Below are 22,072 nucleotides of genomic sequence, written 5' to 3' on the forward strand. Positions count from 1 at the left end.
CAGTGAGAAGATATTTTATAAATTCTCCCATCTCCTTCAGATTTCTTTACTTCTCAGTAGGTCTCCAGGTTTGGAGATTGTAACGGCCGAACAATTTATTTTACTCTCCCTTAAGCCTTTGGACAATTTTGAGGTGTGCTTTGGTTTGTTATCCTGATAGAATGCCCATTTGTGAACGAACTTGAGCTTGAGCAGAAGAAGCCAGGTTTTGGATAAGATATCCTCATATTAATTGGAATACATATGTCCCTCAATTCCAACAAGAATACCAGGACAATTGAATGTAAAACAGGCCCAGATCAGGATAGATCAATATCTATATTTCTAACAAACATTCTGTGCTGAGATTTCCAGAATTGTTTCTTCTGAAAAATTAAATTGCTGCCCCAAAATGTGACTTATCCTCTTAAGTCTTTTTTCTGACTGCAAATTTAAGTAAAAAATTCATAGGTTTTCTCGTGAGTAAATAAAAAATAACATGAAGATTAGAGGTCTGTACTCTGTTGTTTCATGTATGCTGTGAGCACTGCACTCTATATCTCTTCTCAGATGTCATTCGGCTCTGGGGACATTATAGTATAAACTGTGTGAGAGAAATTAGGATCACCATGATGAATTATGGCACTCTAATGTAGTGTATGGAGAGTGGCTTCAGATCTGGCACTTTCTGTTTTTAATACCTTCTCTGATAACTATTGCTCAGAACCACTTATTCTTTGTGAAGGGGTTTCCATAGAAACTAAAGGGAGAAAAAAATGAAGTACTTTCCAAACACTGCAACAGTATCTGATGACCACAGCCCTCACTCATGAGCATAATATATGGTATGGAATAGCCCAGTGTTGCTGGAGTATTAACAGTGCTCAGCATTTTGAAATGACCTTATAAAACCCCAGCCCCACCACAAACCTGAATGACCACATATAAATCTTTTGATGAGCAGCAGGACAATGGATGCTGAGATCTCCTTATTGCTTTCTATTTGAGTTTTTTTGCATAGAGGTTATTTCCTTAAACAATATACCAATGTTTATATTTTGTTCATTTAAATCTCTTATATAATTTTGAATTAGTTAAACAAACTTATTTTTTATCTTTTCTTTTACAAAATTACATTTTGTTACATTTACTGAATTCCAATGAAACTAGAAAAAAGGTCAGGCTATGACTAACGACTTCACGAACCAAAGGGCAATGAAGCAATGAAGGGATGCAAAGGTGCTTTGTGTACAGTATATTTTCATGTGCAATACAGACATGAACTCAATATCATGAGCTCAATAATGTGAATGAAACTAAGTTTTCTGGTTTACACTGGTTAATCCACTTGATATGCAATTGTGCTACAAGGTATACGACAATAGGAATTAAGGACAATTTATAAATCCCACTACAAGAGAACCATCTATCAATATTTTTTTTTGTGAAATGTCTCATGTCATGTTTTATCTGAAAAGTAAGAAATAATATACTGTAGCAAAAAAGAGTCTATTATTTGTAACATCTTTTGTGTTTATTATGACCCATTTATGAATGTTAATGGAGTGAGCTGGAAATATCTGTGGTTTATGGTATATTATTAAAGTCATGCACAAAATCTCAGCTCATCCCCTATACACCCCTAAAGTGTAAGTCTTTAACAGCACATTACTCAACCTTATCTGCTTTTAATACTAGCATTTTAACCACTGTCTGGTTCTCTGGCAGCCGGGAGAACCTACTGTCTCCAGGAGCAAGCCAGAGCTGCCAGGTCTAATGATACATGCAGAGCCTCCACAGAAGAGAATTTGTATTTCAGGCTCAGACATGATCAAATATTAAAGCAATTTTATACCCAAAGTAGATATTATTATTATTATAAGACTGAGGATACATGTCCAAAATAAACAGCTTTACCCCTTCCAAGAATGTAGCACATAACAATTAGTGTTCCACAGACAAATTATTTTCTATACCATTAGGGCTTGATGTCCTGTCTATCTGCTTGCCATCTCAAAAACTCTCAGCTGAGCATCTAAGTGATACCTGTAGATCTTACAGTGGTAAGTTTTCATAAATACCCTGGTTGCACACACAGTTGTAGTAAGATTAAAGTTAGCAAAAAATATGCACATCAATCTACAAAGTCACAAATCTCTTTAGAAAAAGGTAAAATGTTTAAATGGATTTTGCAAGCCTATATTTCATGTGCCTATTGACGTTCATTATGCAATACGCTAATTAAAATGCTAAATTAAAAACAGTCACTCTGGAAAAAAATTCCATTCTTTCAGGTTTACAGCCCTAGAACTGCTGAAATTTTGCAATTTAAATTTAAGTTGTAGCAGAATGTGCATAACAGAAAAGGGAAGGGAAGTTTGTAGTGGAAACATAGAAAATGCAAAAGCAACTTTCAAGCAGGCAAAAAGACTGGATGTGATGTCATGTGCCATATGGCAGAGGCAGAAAGAAACCACTTCAGAAGAGTAGTATATTGTAATCCTTCTTGAAGACCTAGTACTAAAATATAATTAAGCATGTTTTAGGATCTGATGAATCCTGAATAAAAAGAGATATCCACATCCTTTCTTAACAGCTTTCAAACACCATTGAATATCTTCAATATTAGTTTACCTAATATATTTTGCAAAATAAAATCCTTCATCTCCAGCATACTAAAGGATTGACTCTAGCTGCAAAAGACGTTTGGATTATTACTAAAATACAATACTTTTATACAACAGTGTCATATGAAAATACTTGTTCCTGATGGAGAAGCTGATCAGACCTTCTCCATGAAGAACGAGGTGTGTTCAGTTGGTAAAGCTGGCAAGTGGACTATAGGGGATTCCTACATGTTCACAACCATAAACTGCAAAGATTAAGTGGAAACGTCCCTTTTCTGTGGGTCTCAGCTGTCTTGGCTGAAGCAGACTTTGTAAGATGGCAGACAGAGGGGAGGCAAAATTGAAAATAGATGGCAGGACACTGCAATCCTGATCTTCCCAGATTACAAACATTATGTCTGTAAAGGTTTATCTTCCTAAATGAATTTATAATGGAAAACGGAGTATTTGTGGAACATGTGTTGCCTGTCTTTAATACAGGTTAATTCACATTTAATCCATTGCAGTTAAGAGTTCATTAAATATCAACACGATCCCATTCACAAAGAGCGCAATGACCTTTATTTATACATTTTTACCATTTGCTTTTCTGGATAATGTCATGTTCAGACATGAACTTTAAAATATCTAAGAGTAGACACAAATACAAAAAGTAATGTAAGATTAAGAAATAGAAAGAGTTTAGGAATTATCCTTCATATACAGTATGCTTCACAGGTGGTGGGAATTTTCAACATCTCCTACAACATCCACAAATGTCTGCCAAGGCTACAAGGCTCAACTCCAATTGCTGGAGGTCCAAGAGGCAGTGCAGACCTAATGAAAAGTGGTAGAAGTGCCTGAATGAGCAAGGACACTACAGTATACTGAAAAATAAAAGCATACCTGACTTGATGGATATATTTGGTAGATATTCCTAAATTTTCTTTTTGACTTGTATGAGAAAGAGAAGACCACAGGGGAAAAGACCTACTGTACCTGATTTTTTCTGCGGTTTGGAGGCATCTTTCCTCAAAACATCTGAGCTAAGCAGAGAATCAGGTAGTAGAGGTCTTCTAAAAATTGGAAAGAAAACCCTGTTAAAGACATATATAATATAAATCTCAAATATAAATCCTCACTATATTTTACACCCCAGCTGTCTAGACACTCAGCACTTTTGTATGTAGAGACATAACTTTTTATGCCAATAACACAGCTTCTAGGCTGGTGTTTTTCAGCTATAAACTCCACAGCAGAGTGAAATTTGCCAGCCTCACACCTATATGTACATTTGTCTTGGAAAACAGTTTTTTGTGCCATTGTTAAAAAGATGCAGAATTTCTGCACTGGTTCTTTTTCCTAAAGCAGACACTTTTCTGCTGTGGAAGGTCTACAGGGAGGCTGGAAAGATGGGAGTTTAATTTGTCTTTGCAGCAATTCTTACATCTTGTGTCTTGGCCCATTGCACTGCTTTACTCCTCACTGTTTTAATCCCTTAGTTCCCTTTGCCAGCTGCTGTGAAGTTGGTTTCCTGGCACATGAGGTTTCTATTAATGTTTGTGCAACCTTCCAGCAGCTCTTAAGGACTTTCCATTTGGCTCCCAAACTCCTTAATTCAAGTACCGTCTCACGTTAAAATCTTAAAGTGAAAGATTCACATGCAAATGAGGACATCATTTTTATTATTCTTTTAGCAGTATTGCATTTACTGATTCTGCTTCTTGATTTGCAGACAGATGAATCTAAGTATAAAGTAATGTCTTGGATTGTGTTATATGTGAACAATATGTACATACTGTATACTGTACATAAAACAGATTAATTAGAAAGCAATTACTCTACATCACAATTTATGATTACCACTGGTAAAAGAATGTGTTTTGATTAATTTGAATTTAGGAGATCTGCTATTAACCCCATGTCAGATTAAAATTCAATTCATAAAAAGGTGATACTTAGCAGTATTTAAACCTCACAATGAAACAATAAAATTGGTCAGTGTTTCATTATATCTCTGAGAAGCAAAGAAGTCTTTTGTATTTCAGTTTTACCTCACAGGTACAGATACTGAATTCAGTGTTCAGGATGTTGAGAAAGGCCGTACAATGAAGATAACATAGAAATATCTAGCGCAGTAGGACCAGAATATGTTCTATGCGTCTCCAATTAACACCATAGTAGTAGTCACCCTCCATTATGTGCATACAGTAACTGTATTCTTATTTCCTTAGTTTTCCTTTCTAGCAATCTCCCTATATCGGAAAACCACAGTTTCATTGTCATTATGGGAAGAGAAATGTCAGATTCCAGATTGGAATCAGGTGCCTGGCCATGTGCTGAAACACATGGACTCCAAATTATATCCCTCAGGATTCCTTGAGTTTAAAATCCAGTCAACTGAGACACTCACCCATTGTACCAAACAGTCATAGCACAGCTCAGAAAATGTCCTGGCAAGACTTTCAGATAACCCATTTACATTAGCTAAAAAACTCTCTGAAATAATGCAGTGGAACTCAAGGACTGAGGTCTTTTGTGTGACATTTTACAATAATGAAAAATTCTGTAAGAAATGTGAACAGCATTCTGGAAGAAATTAAATTGCTTGTTGTACGGACTCATTAATAATTTATATAATTAATCTGTTTTGCCAGTTGCACTTTCTTGGGGGGTGTTCTAGTAATTTATTTTTTGTAGGCTTGTAAAGATAGCTTAAGTAAACAACAAAATGCAATTCAATCAATACATCATTATTCTGGAATACTATAGGTGCCAAGCCAAGTAAAGCAGAACAGGGGAAACTGCTTTTCTTTTTGGAACAGAATCAGGAACACAAAAACATGAATTTATAAATAATAGAAGTGCTGTAAAATGCCTTTCTCCCTATTTTGTGAACCTCTCAAAAAGGACATCTTTATTATTTTGCATTTTATTTTAGCTTGAACCTTCATAGTAGTCATAATGCAAATCTTGAGTCTTATAAGAAAAATATCACGTAAACAAATACTGTACCTGGCAACCACATACAGGTTGTCTTCCCCTGGACATTCCTGCCCATTAAAGTAACGGTGACTTTCAGCCAGCACTGCCACATTGATCTGCACCAGAGCAATGTTGTCTTCAAACATGGATGTCAGAAGGCAGAAAACCTACAGAGAAATTAGCACATCAGTTTAGGAGAGAAATAATGTTCCTCACCACCTCTGCTCCAGTTTCCTTCAGGATGTATGAGTGAGCCAAACCTTATAAAACCTTTACATCTCAAATCGTATCAGATTTATGAAACCATAAACTGCTAATTGGGGCATTATAAAATACTGAAGGTACTGTATACGTTCTACAACTGATTTTAATGTATTTTGTTTAACACAAGGATAACAAGCATGGAAACAGGAAGCCTGACTCTAACTGGTAAATTCTGCTGACAGAAATTTAGTTTTCTATAATGAACAACATAAAGTTATTTATAATTCAGTCACAAAGGAAAGGAGTACTTGCATTGGTTTGGTTTCCTTGCTGGATCGCCCATGATCCTGCCATTGCAATGGTTAATCCAGGGTAATCTACAGGAAAATTGCATTTTAAGTGAATTTATATTAATTGCCTCCAACACAAGACCCTGAACCACAAATCTAAAGCTATTGATTTCCTTAGTTCTTTTACATTTGCATTTGTAATAAGCAGCACAAGTCTTCAATGTGTAATAAATTGTGTAGCTGCCAACAGCTCTGCTTTACAAATAAACACAATGAGATCTGATTAACGTAATTTACAGCTACCAGCCTCCAGTGGCTGATTTTTGCAAGTGACATGAATTACAGAAGTTGGCAGTTTTGGTAACCAGCCACAACTTTGAAATTCTGGCCACTTTAACAATAATAAGGCAACTGAGAAAGATGTGGAAACAAGCCAGGATTGTGTAATTTATGCTGCCTTGAAAATCTCTGTTCTTTCTGATAGCAAAAGGATTATAGCAGAGGAGTCCAGGCACAGCTGAGGGAATCAGAATTAATACAGGGATACTACAATGTGGGCACTCAAAAACCTGATCCACACTCAGCAACTCGTGATACCAGCTCTACAGAATTATTGGGTTGCTATTATCCACCTTCGTAAGGAACAATATACTGTACAGTATCATTCCTTGCTCACTAGTGCCTCATCTAATATCTGCCACAAGGCAGAAAACACACCAAAGAAAAAGAGAAAGAACGAATCATACTGCAGAAAAAAGTGAGGAATCATTCAGCACTGCAGTGCTACAGAAAATCCCACAACTCAAGCACTTCCTGAACCTCTCCTGGAAGAACTTACACCCTCAATGAAGTTGAAAGTGGATCAGTAATTAAATGTTTGTCTGTGGTTACCTTTGAAGTGCATAACTGCGCACAACTCAGAAGTAGCCAAATTAATAAGATAAACACCATCTGAACTTCCAATCCAAAAACAGCTCCCACTCCTGCTACAAAAGCTTTTAAGAAAAAAGGGAGAAAGAAAAAAATACATTTCACAATTAGTCTGTAAAAAAATGTACATAAATGAAAATAAATTATGCATTTGAACATCAGCACTCCTCTCCACAGAATCAAACACGCCTCTTCCAAAACTGATCTGGGATTCTCTAAAGGGGAAGGTACCCCTATAAGTGCTGAATCATGTAAGTGCAGTGTGCATGGATTCACAACCTCGGACACTAATAACACATTTCCATGATGTTTAGAAATAAGTAAGTTGCAACTGTTCCTAAACAACACTTATATATCCAGCTAAAAATGTAAAAATCACTTGATGTTTTAATTGTACAGAGTAAAACAAAAGGAAACCATATACCGTGCATTGCACAGTTTGTTAATATTAGCATGGTACTATGAAATGCGAAATTAAAGTATTTTGATGCAAACTTTAAAAATTAACATATGTACAGTATACTGCAGCTCATTCTCTAGTGAAAAACAAGAGATGGAGAGATTTTGTACTTTCATGTTTACAGTACCTGTCTGCATTTCCTCTTGTGTCAAGAACTGGCATGAAAGGTGCAATTCTCAAAACTGGATTTACAGTCTCCACTTTGTTGTTCTTTTCCAAGCTGTCTTTAATAGAAGTCCCTGTAAAGAAATTAACCTCATGATGTACTCCTCAGAGCAGTATTTCTGCAAAGCTCTCATGTTTTGGCAGACCCTAACCCACACTAGATGAGATCCTGTCAACAGACATCAAAGTCTACACAGCAGTATAATCTATTTTTCTTGTTAATATACTTAGCAGGACAAACTGTATGTGAAATGAGACACTACATTTTCAGTAATATGCAGAAACCGCAATCAATGCTGGCTTCTAATCCCTATCAGCTATTTAATTGTTTACCAAGGTGTCTGTATATGAGATTTACCTTTCTGATTATTCTTCAGATATCTTTGTTCAGTTTTCTGTAAATCCACCCTTGTAACTAAGCGGTACTTGTGTTCACTGAGGAGACTGAAGACCCAGACCTGACCAAGAAAGAAAGTTCTTGAACTACTTTTTCCAATACATAAAAGCTTCATTAGACACTAACAGGTTTTAAATGAATAACTTTAATATAATTTTAGAAATAATCAGTAATTTGGTTAAAAAAGGATAGGGTATTTTAGTATATGTCGACATAATATATATATTGTTTTATTATTCTAGTTATCTAGTTCACAGCATATAAATTCTTGTTTAGTAAAATATATTTATGTGGTGGTTGAAAAAAAATTACAAGCTTTAAACTAGCTATTTAATTCTGTAATTGAATTAAGCTTGAGTATTACATCACCAGTTTTACAGTAAATGGAGGGGTAGGAAAGATACTAGGAAAGTTAAGTAACATTTTTATTTAAATAATTTTACTCCATTTTCTGTGGCCTACAAGAGAACAACATTTCTTGCTCCTTATTATGAATAAATGCTTCTAAAATGCCAACAGTCCTTGAAGAAATTAAAGTTTTTAATGACATATTCCAAGGCCTATTCCAAGGCCTATTTTACTGCTTCCTTTTAGACTCATAATAAATGGGTTCGGTACTCTATATCTGTGTAAGTGCATTTAAAAAAAAAATGTTTTTCAGAATTGCTTCCCCTTGTGTAAGATATACCTGACCATCAGCTGATCCAGTGATAAGCTGTTTATTCATTTCACTTAGGAACACACTGAGCAGAGAGGAACCTAAAAAAATTAAATAAAAAACACCAAAAACATTAACATTACATTTTCAGAAAGTCAATTCGAAATTTGTCATTTTCTGAATGTACCTGATAAAACAGCGGACTGGTGGATAAGCTCCTCATTTGACAGATTCCAAACCTATAAAAAGAAAAAAAAATTTAGAACAAAATAAAACTAATCTGGCCAGTGTATGTGTAGAGATACAAAATATCGGTAAGTATTATTGACCCATCAATCCATTTTCTAACCACATTATCCACTACAGGGTTGTGGGGGAGTGGGAACTTATCCCAGCAAGCAATGGGCACAGGGCGGAATACACAATGGATGGAACTCCAGTCCATCACAATAAATATTATTTATATCTCACCTTTTATTTCTCACAGTCTATTCACTTCACTAATCTAAAAGCAGATGCAATGCTACATCTTATTGACTTGTTACATCCAGTCTACAGTTAAGAGTTATTTTGTACCTTAAATGTTCTGTCTTCAGAGATGGACACAATAATGTCTGCATTCCAGGAGGGGAATACTGCTGCAGTCACTGCAGCCAGGTGACCTTCAAACACTGAGAGAACTTCCTCCTGCTGGGATATGGACAGCAAGTCTAAATTATACAGCACTGGAATCATTCAGTTTCACTTATTGAATTGCATGACCTATACTCAAATGTTTTAGAGAATCAGAACATTTTCAATCTTAATTCTTAATAATGCAGCACTAACTAATTCATCTAATGTTTGTAAATTATATTAAGTAACACTGTGGTGATGCCATCTTAAATTTAAGGCAAGGAGCATGCTATGGAAATACCTCTGTCAGGAATGATGAATCACAATTCTGTGGTTCATTTGGCAGTGGTGGAGAATGTCTTAGCAGGAGAAACAATCAAATGTCCCTGCTCTGTGGCATGTGCAGGGAGCAGCACTGTTTTGGCAGTGATAGCATAATGGTGTGGGGCTATTAATGACACCACTGAGAGCCATCTTGGAGTTGTCCATGGTAATATCACAGAACAGTGTCCTGTTGACAGCACTGTGAGAATTATGCTCTAATTGTTCTTACAGAAACAAGTACATCCCACGGAAATGCAGATGATGTCCATTCATATGTCAAGGATCCCTTTTACTTTCTAGTTGAACCTGGAATTAGATTTTAAAAAATCCTGTGCAGTGGTCTGCAGCACATGCATTTTAGTCCAAGTGAGCATGTAACAGCCTCTCAAGCAATGCCAAATGTACCATGTGACCCATACAATCCATAATTCTCTTCACTTTCATGTCAACAGCTTGTTTACAAATGATGAAATTACTGTATATCACTCCCAAAACATAGCTCATAATAATTCTTTGCATTTATGTATTGTTTTTTAATCCCAAAGAATCTCCAAAAACCTTACATGTAGGCAGGAACCCATTTCATCCACCAATATTGTGCAGCACCCACCTGATACATGGCAGCTATTATATGCCAGCAGCCCCACTAAAGAACAATTCAGGTAAAGAAGTAAGAAATTGCTTCACTATTGGATTTCACACACCTACTCAAAACTCAAACATGTAAAGTGTCGTAGTTATTGAAGATCCCAAGTAGTCAGTACTTTGGTCTAAAGATTTATATAAAGGACAATGTCCCCCTGTCACCATACTGTATCATTGGTTTGAAAATATGAGTACCTGCCACTGCATCAACACAACTTGCACCAGCAACCTCAATTTTCCTTGGATCCTAGTGCTGACCAGGCCAAGCCTTGCTTAGCTTGTGTGATCTGATGAGATCAGGCTACAGGGTGGAAATGCTGCAGCAAATTCATACCTAAAGATGATCTAGAATCTGGTATTGTATTTTTAAAGCATTTCTATACACAGTATGTGTATGTTCACACATATCTATGTTCTTAACTAATGTACATTACTCCACTAGCCCATAGATTGCTGAAGAGAAGATTATCTATACTGTAGGTGAAAAACACATAGACAGTTATTATTATTTAATAATAAATAAAAATGGATCTAGGTTGACATTGCCTTGAAAATAACACTAACTGCTGTAAGAATGAAAAAGGAGACATATAAGCATAAAATACTTAATTTCATATTAAAACTGAAATACTGGGTGCTTTATTAGATAAATATTCTTTATAATTTGTAATATGAGCTAAACTCAAAAGCGTGAAATAATTTCCATGCTACTAAGGTTACATGGAACCTTAGAAAATCATAGTACCTGTATGACTGAACTACATGCCGTCTGCCTAGGAAAAACTTACCTTAATATTCAATATGTATATTTTTGCACCAGTGCATGCTGCAACCTTTTCATCTCTTGGGCATATAGACAAATGACTGACATTTCCAATGAGAGTTCCAATTATAGTCCCCATGGCGATCAAACCTGAAAATAAAATCTGATATAATAAAAAAATGTAAAATTCTATTTAACTATTAAAATACCATCAGTATAAAGAAAATATACTGATGTACTCATGTCTAACAGATTTATTCAACATTTTAAACATAAATATACAGAAGACCAGAAAATGCAAACAGGAACAATTAATCAGTAATCAATTAATCCTCATAAATATTCAATATGAAGTGAGACACATTGTTAAAATGAAAATAATTACAAAGATAGTTTTGGGTATGGTCTCTCCGAGCATTAACACATGCCTGGCACTGTAGCACAGCCCTAATCAGCCTGGAGATGTATTAAGAGTTGTGGTATGTTCTGCCACTCTTCCTTGCAGCTGCAGCCAGGTAGTGTTTGTCAGCCATCTTGGCTGTTTTCTGTTGATAGTATTGGACAGCTGTTCTCATAGATTATCAAACTGGTCTTGATATGACCATGGCATTGCTTTCTCATGGTGGTGTCACTGTAATCTTAGTAACATGTGGCCTTGCATTGTCTTGCAGCAAAACTGACACTTCTATATGGTTTCCAGGAACAGAATTACTATTGACTTTACAAATGTATTGCTGCGCAGTAATACACTCTCGGTCTTTGACAAAGGCATTTTTGTGTTAAAGATGATCTGTATCTCTCCACCAGTTGGCTTGACTTCAGTTTCATACATATTAGAAAGTCTCCACACGTTGTCTTCTGTCAGGTCTGTGAATAACCTGTGAATAAGTAACTATCACTGCTGCCACCTCAGATGTTGTCTGGTCCAAACAAGACAGCAATTTTGTCTCTCAGTTAACAATGTTACCATTGATGCCCCCAGAATATGCAGATTAGCTTCATGCAAACAGTAATTCTGTTGATACATGTCTATTTCTTCCAGGAACTTCTCATAATGTAGCCAGTGTAGCCTGAAAACATGCATGCTCTGGGCTTGTGTGCAGACCTGTGAGCCTTCCAAGATATAACCTGCCCCTCACAGAGCTAGTTTATTTGTTTTTCTGGACAAGGTTGCTGATTGTTGAATCAAAACAACTGAATCTCCAGGCAACTTTTCTCCCAGACAGGCTGCTTTTAATCATGCTGACATTAACCAGGCAGTGCATGGACGTATTGTATCTTACACTTTTCTTGCAATAACTTAAGTCATGTCCTTTTGAATAGCTGTTTATACAGTTTCTTAATTAAACTCATTTTGGTATTTTAATTCAGCTCATTTACCAAACACTGAACATTTGAACCTTAATCCCTTAGGAACGATACATGTCCAACAGTCTGTCAACTTTTTAAAAATGCAGATAACATTTTGTGTTTTACCAACTAGTTACTGATATAAAACTTAGAGTACTGCATTTCATTGTGCAATAATATGGTAGGGGGCAACTAGACATTGCTATGTTGTGACTGACCTAAGCAAACAGTAATGACATAAGCTTCAGGAAAATTGAGAAATTATTCTCCATTTAGAAAAACAAATTACTGATGAATAATCCTTTTGTCAACTCCCAGGCAAAAAATGCAAAACCTGGTAAACTAAAATCAATATTTTTAAATAAATCTTAAATAAGATTAAGCAAAAATTCAAGAACACAATTGCTCCATTATGAGTACATTTATTTCACTATATAACAAAAATTAAATAACCATGATTTGAATTTTTATTTTCATATCTTATTAGAAAGACAAGCAATATAAACATAATTTTAGGCACATGCAAACATATCAAGTCTTAATGAAATGCAGGGTTAGTTCTAAATACAGATTGTATCATCTGAATACAAATTGTATTACCTTCTTCTGTTTTCTTGCGGCATCTCTCTACGTCCCACACTATCACATAGTCCTCCGAGGCAGAACAGATTAACAGTGGCTTCTGCCTGTTACCAAAGGTCACAGCAGATATGGAATGATGATGGCCTTTCAGCTGCAAGGGCTGCAGAGATGGAAGAAACAGTTATTCATAACAAAGTATCTGATTACTATAACTGATCATAGACTGGCACAGGGACTTCAGAACATGGTCCTGCAAAGCTGCACTGTCTTCTGGTTTTCAATGCAAGTCAGCTCTTAATTAGTTAATTTTACTTAAGTATTAACTTATTCAGGATTACGATGATCTTTAGCTATGGACCAAAGACACCAATATGAGGATCAAAAACAAATAACAGGATTGTCATTTACCTTTACCAGCAAAAAAAAGTATTTCTTGTTAATAATAACTGTTGTAATTGTTTAACTAAATGGATTTTGCAGACCTGCAGAGAAGGGTCAGCGATGCTCTGGATGCACAGTTCATTGCCCTGCAGTGGGAAGGCACAGAGGGAGGAGCAGCAGTCGACCTGGATGTGAGACACTGGTGCTTTGCAGGACACAGAGAACCTCTCCTCGAGAACTCCCCGGACACAGTCCTCAGACACACAGGCACTGTGCAAGCCATCCATTTATCTTTCAGTCTAGAAATCCCAACATAAAATAGAGGCAATAAACATAGACACAAAACTGGTATATTAAATCACACTCTTTTTCATTTTCCAGCTATGAGCAAAATGTATTGCACAACTGAATTCATCTGTTCAATACAGGAAATTGCAAAGCAGGCTGTAAAACCACCTTGACAGCACTGCTATACTTGAAAAAAGTCCTTTCATTGCTGTAAAATGCCAGATAAACAAAAAACCACAAGGACTCTACTGATATCAATGTGACCACCTTCTCTATCACATTCTCCATGTGTGTTTATAAGTTCCTGAGCCTTGCATGGTAAGAGCAAGAGGCATAAAAGGGAAATGGGTTAAAATAAAACCTTTTGTACAACCTACAGCACAATGATGTGCCAGTTTCCTGCAATGCATAACCTTACAGAAATGTTATCCTGTGACTCTCAATGGAGACAAGGAGAGGTTGTGAATGACAGGTTATTAAATTGCAAAGTTAAGTAAAAGAATATTGCCAAATAACAATGAAGTATATATGTCTAGTGGTAATTTAATTGAGACATGAACACTAAAAGGTACCTGGAAATATTCTAAGAGCATGTTATCTGCAGGACTAGGGAATAAATACTTAAATTAATCACTGCAAAGACTAAATTTCACTTACTTCACCTAAACTTATATAATACATCAGTCACATTTTTAAATTTTGCTAATTAAGGTGAGATGTAGCTCCTACAGATGAATGAAATATATTTGGATAAATGGACTAAGGTATTTTGTCTGTCAGTTCTGCAGATTCCTGGGGGAACTTTTAAATATACTCAGACATATAGCTTGCCGCAGTACCTACATTGGTGCAAGCTATAATGTTGGTAATGTGGATTTCTGATGTTTGTTAGTGGTCCTCTTTAAAATTTATTGACAAGTTTTCAACGTGCTAATCAATTTACTGGTCAAAAAAATTGAAGTGGTAATGTCTGCAATTAGTTACAGGCCACATCGAACTCAGAATGGTTTTTTATGTGTTTCTGGGAATATAGGGAATGAAGCACAGATATGCAGGACTGCATACTGCACTTTTAATAAATGCACTCTCACTGCCATCTAGTGTCTATAATAGGAAAGTATTTCTCTTTGACAAACCTTTTAACCACAACTGTTAAAATGTGTAAATTCTAGATGCAGAAAGACAAGATGATGTACTCTGAGGAAGTATGGAAAATTGGGTTGTTATGAAGCTGAATAGTAAATATAAGATGTGTACTGTACATAGCTACACAAACATTTTTCATTCATTATAGACCAATGCAATGACATCATTGATTTTTAATGGAGAACAGAAAAGGGAAAGAGAATTAGAATCTTTATATAGAATGTCACATTTTTAACCATTTAACCATAATATTTCTTGGCAATACTCAATGTTTACAATTTGTGGGAGAGTATTTATAGAACTATGTACTTCACTACACATGCAATAATCTCTAAATTGAATTAAGTTGAATTGAATTGAAATAAGTCCAATTGAATTGAACTGGATCAATCAGCTGTGTTTTCCAAGTGCAAATTGAAAGGCATTTCTAAATCCTACAGAAATCTGGTACTTGAGGACTGGCATTCAATACTCTTACTCTACAGTTCCTGGTCACCATACTGAACTAAGACCATAAGAAAGGTTAAAAACAAGAGGAGGCTATTCAGACCATCTAGTCCATTTGGTTGTAATTATCTAACTGATCAGAGGATTAGTTGAAAGAAACTACTAGGGTATCTGCTTCAACAACATGGTCTCACAACCCTTGTTTTAATGCTCTTCCATGTAGTTTCCACTTGTGTCCTCGGGTTCATACTTCATTGCTTATCCTGATGAAGTCCACTTGATTAATTCTGTCTATGCCTTTGACTTGGTTGTTGTTACCTCGATTAAGTTCAGTTCCTAACTACACTTGATCTCCAACTGTATAATCCAACAGTCTGCAAACTTTAAACGGATGTAATTAACAAGTGACGATATAACTCAATAAACATCAGAATGAAAATAAAATACTAAAAAACACCTGCTAAATCCTGTTATAGTTCTTTGATCTTATCTTCCAACAGTCTGACTGTGTGGTGCATGGCTGTCAGTATGCATAATTATCTGTGCACGGACTCAGAAAAAATCACAAAATAACACTCTCTTAATAACACTCGCATCTTTTTAGTTCAGATCTTTTAATTGAGATTTTACAAGAGGAACAATACAACAAAATAAGCAACTTTTAAAAAAATGAAAACTCACCAGAAACTTGGGAATGTTGTTTGTCGTTGTCTTGGCAGCACAAATTAACGGGACGCCAGCTGGGCCATTCCAAGCACGGCTGCGTCTACTTTTCAGAAACGCGTTTGTTTATTCACTTGTCTTAATAAAGCATCCCAAACGAACTATTTCTAACATTTTTTTTCTAAGTAGGTCTTCTATATATGCGTCATACAGTACAACACATATATTTTTAAATCAAGTTTATTATGCCACATTAATACATTAATATTAAAAGTTTAATGGAAAAAGTAAATTACTATCCATTTGATCACGGATTCTATATTGCACATAAATAAATATCTCAGGATGTTCAAATTTGACGAATTATACAAATTCCAAAACAGATCAGTTACAAAAGGAGTGCGATAAGGTCTGTACAGTATATTTGTAATTCTAGAATTCCCCGCCAGAGGCCACCCTCGTATTCAATATTAAAATAAGATTTTTTTTACAGTCGAAATGATTATGGACCTAAAAATGGCCATTAATACAACTGGTACTGTACATTAAATAAAAGCCTAAAGAAAAGTTATTGAGAAAGGCATTGTGGCTCTCTGACGCCAGCCCGAGAAATATTTCCACCTACTCCAGGAAGATTAAGGACGCTTGGGGAGTGTTAAATATAGACTGAATGCTTCACTTCTGAAGTGTGACTGTGGACAGTTTCCTGCCAAGTTATAATACTACACGGGTGACAGGTTGTCTTGTACCTTCACAACTTGAGATGACGACAAAAATATACCGTTGAAAATAACAATTCTATTCGTTGACATTTATTTGCTGGATTTTTGGTAACCGAAGTTTTTTTTTTTGGCAGCCAAAGTCGATGTATGACTTCAGAAGTTTTTTTTTCAGAAACGGAAATCATTGCATAATAGCCCAACATTAAGTGGTACAAATATGACGAAATACAGTTAATTATAAATATGAGAGCTAATAGTCCCAATGTACTTGTTGTTCAGATAAAATGCAGTAACCTCTGCACTACCGTATTAAAAGCTGGTAAAATCTTAGTATACGTGCTGCATTTTTGAATGGCACAAAGTAGATTCATCACTCCATGTGTTACATATATCTTCACTAAACTGTTTTTCTAGAACTGCTTAAATAAGATGCCTACTTTCAAAATACTGCAGTTATCTGTATTCATAATCTCATTTGTACTGTAAATTTCTACAAACAGCGACATTAATAAAAGTCTGCAACATAAATGATCATTTTAAGACAAAAACTCTCACATATTTCGTCTAAGCAAGATGTCAACCTCTCATTCAGTAATAATTTCAGGATAATTTTCTAAGCAAATGTCTCTATAGCACAACGTGTTTCCCGTTTTCTATAGTTCAATTATAAAAGCATGAGAGTGAAAATATTGCAGGCTACAAGTCAGTCGTAGAAGCTGAGTTCTGATTTTATTTCTACAAAGTTTTAGAAACTTTGTACTTGTTGTACCTTTTCTAGAGTTAGAAAGAGTGGGGGCAAAAACAAAACGTTAGCAAGTAGTGAAACTATCAGCAAATACAGGGTGAATGGAGTTTCTACTGTCCTGGTACATGTTGCCAACAGGTGTTAATCTGTATTTGCTAGGAATCAGCCTTCCTTGTGACCTAGTTTCAAGAACAGTCCAGTCACCTCCCCCCTCCACCCTGAGCTGCCACAGTTCATTCACTACAGTATATTTCTCTGTGTACTAGAGCAAAAATAACACATAAGATGTTACAGTGTTCTACTATGAAGCAGTCAGAACAACTTTCTAATATTTTGTATCGGCAACCATTCTGCCAGTTTTATTTCCCCCTTATCCATCCTCCCACTCCCAGATCCCATTATTCCTGCTCCCCAGTGGTGGAATGAAATCCGAACTGCTCAGTCCATGACCACCTTTCAGTGCCTGCTCAAGACCTGCTATTAGACAGCACTTGTGACCTCTCAGCTTTCAAATACATGCTTCAACAACACTTGGACTGTATTGCACTAATGTTTTTCATTCTCATACTGATAATGTAAATTGCAAATGTCACATATTCACTGTAAATATGAAAGTTACCTACTGTATTACTGCTTTGTATCTCTGCTCATCCAATATTGCTTTAGTTCTTAATATTTTAGTTCTTTTGCTTTAGTTTTGTGTAGCACTTATGCTGTACTTCCAGTTTAACCATGCAAATCGAGTCATTATTTTATTAATATTATTAGTTTTATTGTACTTTCACGTACATTTACTGTACACAAATCAAAGTATACTTTTTATGTCAATCTGAATAGGAGCATCTGCTAAGCAAACCACTAAAATATGAGCAGTTATCCATACAACATTTTCATGTATTTATGCCTATATAAGCAAACTGGTTCTCATCTATAGAATTGCTTAATAAAAATTGCTTATAGCAACATGCACAGCAGGGAGAGCATCCACTAACCAGTGAAGAAACAGCTTCTGCGGTCATTGTCGAAAACAGGCTTAAGGGGATTTTATCTGATCTTGTTTGTATCAGTGCTCACGATAAAACCTTTAGTGAGGTTAAGTTAAAACACACAAGCTGTAGCTGTACAGTAGAAGACATGAGGATTGCTCAGCTGTTTTAAAACTGTATTTTTAAGGTTCATATTTTGCTGGGTAGAGGCTCTCATATCTATAAAATGTCTCTTATATATAAAAATTCAAAACCACAAATGCAGATGTCATAAGATGTAAGATTCCTTGAACAGTAAATGGCAGTATTTTTTGTAAAAAAATATATTTTTTCAAACTGAGAATGCATTGCTCTTTAGAAGTCATTCACTGCTCTTTTAAGTTATATATTGATCTAAAATACAAAATAAATAATTAGTGGACTTTCTGAGACACAGACCGCACACTCACAGCCCACTCAGTATTGATGGAACAGAAGTGGAAACAGTCACCAGCTTTAGGTTTTTGGGAATTCACATTTCTAATGACCTAACCTGGACTGTGAACTTATAATCAGAGTAAACAACTAAATTAGTGTGAAAAAATTATACAGTACAGTACATGTTTATTTCTTTGGCTACACCTGTTGTTTACAAATTCCTCTATTTTTAAATAGCTACATTAGGAAGTCTATACTGTAAAAATAGATACAGTATACAATTTTAGTCATTCAATCTAGTTGTTTCCACAACCACTAAATACATTAACATGGGGAAATATTTTGAGGTACGTAACCCCTTTAAATTAAAAATGTGTTTCTTGCCAAAACACTATATTAATTTATTCACATCGTGAAATAAATCAGTCGAACACTCCTAACTATATCCACTATGAGAGCAAGCGACGAACCCGACAAGGTGTGTGTAATTCAGGAAATGACGACAAAGGGCAAGGGGAGGAGTGTGTGTTTTTCCTTGTCTGTATGTGTGTGTGCATGGAGAATCCGAATGTGTGTATATGTGTGAATGTACGTGTGTGACTGTGGAGGTCAGAACAGACAGAGATCCCAAGTGCTGACACACTCCTAACTGCACCATCCTCATTAGATTAATCAAATGTTACAGAGTGCGGCGACTGCAACTGCCTAATCATACGAGGAAAGTACAGCAAGGAAGAAGAACACAGGGAAATAACGACGGAAAGATATAAACGATTCGGAAATTATAATATGAAAAAAGACGAGGTTCAGGCACTAGGTTTTGTTCCACAAAAAGAGATCGTTTACAGTAAACTCCTACCATACTCGGACAAACTAGACAAGGAATCCAATGACATTTTGTCAAAAATCAAAGCTAATTTGGGCCGGGCAGTCCTCCTCAGGGAGTTATGGCCCGGAGTTATGTTTTGGACCAGGAAACTTTCTACGTAAGTAATTTAGTTTAATTTCTCTGTTAGAGGTGTCATTTATGGGGGGAAGTGTGAGCTGCTGCTGGTGACACTGAGCAGGCCTAGTGCTGCCTGGGCTGGAGCAGGCCCAGGAACAAATACCTCGGCAACTGTCAAAAATAACTCTTCACTGCTTGTGTTCTTAGAAATTCGTTTATTTTTTATTTTCATTACACTCTTTAAAATTTGCGCGAAGCGTCGAGACTGAATAAGATCAAGCCTGCGCGATGAAAAGATCGTTTTTGAACCTGTTCTTTAGTCAAATTAAATGTCACCGGCTGCGAGATAGAGATTCGCTTAATTACATTTGTTTTGTCTCCGTTTAGAAACTTGGCTCTAGTCATTATGGAATCGTATTCCGTTCTTACTAACAATAATTGTGTAATACATGTGATGTACGTATTCAATTATTTTATCCGTTAGGAGAAGAGATTTTTAAATTAACGTTAGCCATTCTTTTCAGTCGTTCTGAATTCGTGCAATAACGCCGGAATGTAGTGATGACGTTTCAGAAGCCATCAGTTGTTGGTTTTTGAAGTGTTCAACAGTTCAGATCCGCTACATTGGACTGGCCTATTTTTTAATAAGTTACTACTTAGGTCGCTTGAAAGCTCTCTAGGGAGTATTTTCAGAGAAGTGTAACTAGGGAACTATTAGCCGTGGTTCGCAAATACTGTACTTAGTTTCATCAGCGGAAAAAAAGAATAGTATAGCTTGGGAATGAGTGTTCTATACTTTTGTTTCCTTATGTGTTGGTGCTATAACATAAAGTTATGAAGTTAAAATTAGGTCACTTTTGTGACGGGGCCTTTTTAATTTTGTAGTTGTAATCGGGGGAATCTTGCAGCTTCATTCGTCCTATTTGATTTCTGTCTTAGGGTAAATCGGTTATCAGCCGTGGTCCAAGTCACATCACACGGGTGTTTTTGCCAAACTGAGTTTATATGTTGTAATAGTAACAGCTGCTTACATGGTCGACATGTTTGTAAATAAAAAAGCGAGTTCGAATTACATTTTGCATAAGTACAAAATTTAATGAAATGTCCTCATGACTGGAACAAAAATAGGCCTCCTAAATTACCAGTTGCAGTATGACTCTCTTGTCACAATTTATTTTCTCACAGTGCTTAGTCATGCTCTCTTTACTGCTATGTAAAAAAGACCCGGAGAAGTAGTGCTGTACCAGAAGCAGTCAGAAAGCTCCAGGCTTTTTACACTGTAGTAGGCATTCACTTCCATATATGTACAGGACAGAACAATATGATAAACTAGTCAATAGGTTTTACCTCCTCTGCATTACTTGAAAATGTTTACGTTACTTTAGTTAATTCTCACGATAATTTTCTGTTCTTGCAGAATATTATTCTTTTTTAATGACTCCTTTTTCTTAATGCACAATCTGTTTTAGCTTTTTATTAGTTTTGGTAGGGACTTTATTACAATTTTTCAACCCCTTTATCTGATGATCATTTCAGATCATCAGGGTGATGCATTTGTTTCTGTGACATTATCTTAAATATGTTTGCTTTTCTAGGTACAGGTAGGTGTAGAACTTCTAAGGCTCCCATAAACTATTTGTATCTGGAATCTGCAAAACTGAAACAGACCTGGTTTTTCAACAAAATCCAGTACTGAGTTTTATATTTTTGGTGTTTATTTCTGAAATACCTCGTTACATATTCACTAGATCCCACTTTAGCAGATCATATTTATTGTCGTCTGTCTATTGAAATTTATTCATCATTATTAACCATAATTTGTATTGAATATCATAGTTGAGATAATTGTTCAGTATACCTCTCTTCTTTTGAAATGAGTTTTTTTTTAAGAAATGTACAAAATACATAGGTATGTGAAGCTGGTAAACTGCAGGACTGTAATGCAAGTTACATGGCCTCTGGGATTAGTAATCAACTTTGCCTGCAAACTCTGCTTGAGGGATTGATGAAACACTCAGTGTCTGTGACGTTCGTTCTGAACCACCTCATCACGTGTTCGTCATTAGAAGTTTAGAGTTTGTAACTAGGGAACAGAATTAAGCAAAGATAAGGTTAAAGGCAGGTCAGTTTACAAAAAAATAAACACCAAAAACTATTAATACTTCATCTGATTAACCTTGTGCACTTGTGCAAAGTAACTGCAGATATCTGGGGTATGAGGACTCAATGGATGTTTTTGTCCAGTCAGTTTAGAACAACCGTCTGATATAATTTCTCTTGGATATAGAAATCTTTTCATTTATAAAGTATGGGATTTAAAAATGTCAGTGCTACAGCCCTTTGATCACTGTTGTAAATTTTAAAGGAAAGGAACACTT

The 22,072-nt window shown here is 35.7% G+C and overlaps 2 protein-coding genes across 4 annotated transcripts in view; one reads left to right on the top strand and one right to left on the bottom strand.

The window, feature by feature from the left end:
* Positions 1 to 13,621, bottom strand: part of wdr27 (WD repeat domain 27) — an 87,799-nt gene extending 74,178 nt beyond the window's left edge. Inside the window, exons 1-12 of the mRNA XM_088934193.1 lie at positions 13,436 to 13,621; positions 12,972 to 13,113; positions 11,047 to 11,171; positions 9,251 to 9,364; positions 8,862 to 8,913; positions 8,705 to 8,775; positions 7,978 to 8,077; positions 7,582 to 7,693; positions 6,956 to 7,059; positions 6,087 to 6,151; positions 5,601 to 5,737; positions 3,585 to 3,661 (exon numbers count right to left, since the gene is read on the bottom strand). Of these exons, the coding sequence (XP_088790319.1) occupies positions 3,585 to 3,661; positions 5,601 to 5,737; positions 6,087 to 6,151; positions 6,956 to 7,059; positions 7,582 to 7,693; positions 7,978 to 8,077; positions 8,705 to 8,775; positions 8,862 to 8,913; positions 9,251 to 9,364; positions 11,047 to 11,171; positions 12,972 to 13,113; positions 13,436 to 13,621 (1,285 nt within the window). The remainder of the gene's footprint in view (positions 1 to 3,584; positions 3,662 to 5,600; positions 5,738 to 6,086; positions 6,152 to 6,955; positions 7,060 to 7,581; positions 7,694 to 7,977; positions 8,078 to 8,704; positions 8,776 to 8,861; positions 8,914 to 9,250; positions 9,365 to 11,046; positions 11,172 to 12,971; positions 13,114 to 13,435) is intronic.
* A 5,636-nt stretch (positions 13,622 to 19,257) lies between these two features.
* Positions 19,258 to 22,072, top strand: part of psme4a (proteasome activator subunit 4a) — a 38,521-nt gene continuing 35,706 nt past the window's right edge. For 2 of the 3 annotated variants that reach the window (XR_016094203.1, XM_088933883.1), the window contains exon 1: positions 19,263 to 19,734. Coding sequence is in view for 2 of the 3 variants with exons in the window: in XM_088933883.1 (XP_088790009.1) it covers positions 19,538 to 19,734 (197 nt within the window). In the remaining variant the exon portion in view is untranslated. Of the gene's footprint in view, positions 19,735 to 22,072 lie in introns of all 3 variants that reach the window. The other variant, XM_088933884.1, reaches the window with a different exon arrangement.

Source organism: Atractosteus spatula, chromosome 15, assembly GCF_055471065.1.
Source record: "Atractosteus spatula isolate fAtrSpa1 chromosome 15, fAtrSpa1.hap1, whole genome shotgun sequence".
NCBI classification, from domain to species: domain Eukaryota; kingdom Metazoa; phylum Chordata; class Actinopteri; order Semionotiformes; family Lepisosteidae; genus Atractosteus; species Atractosteus spatula.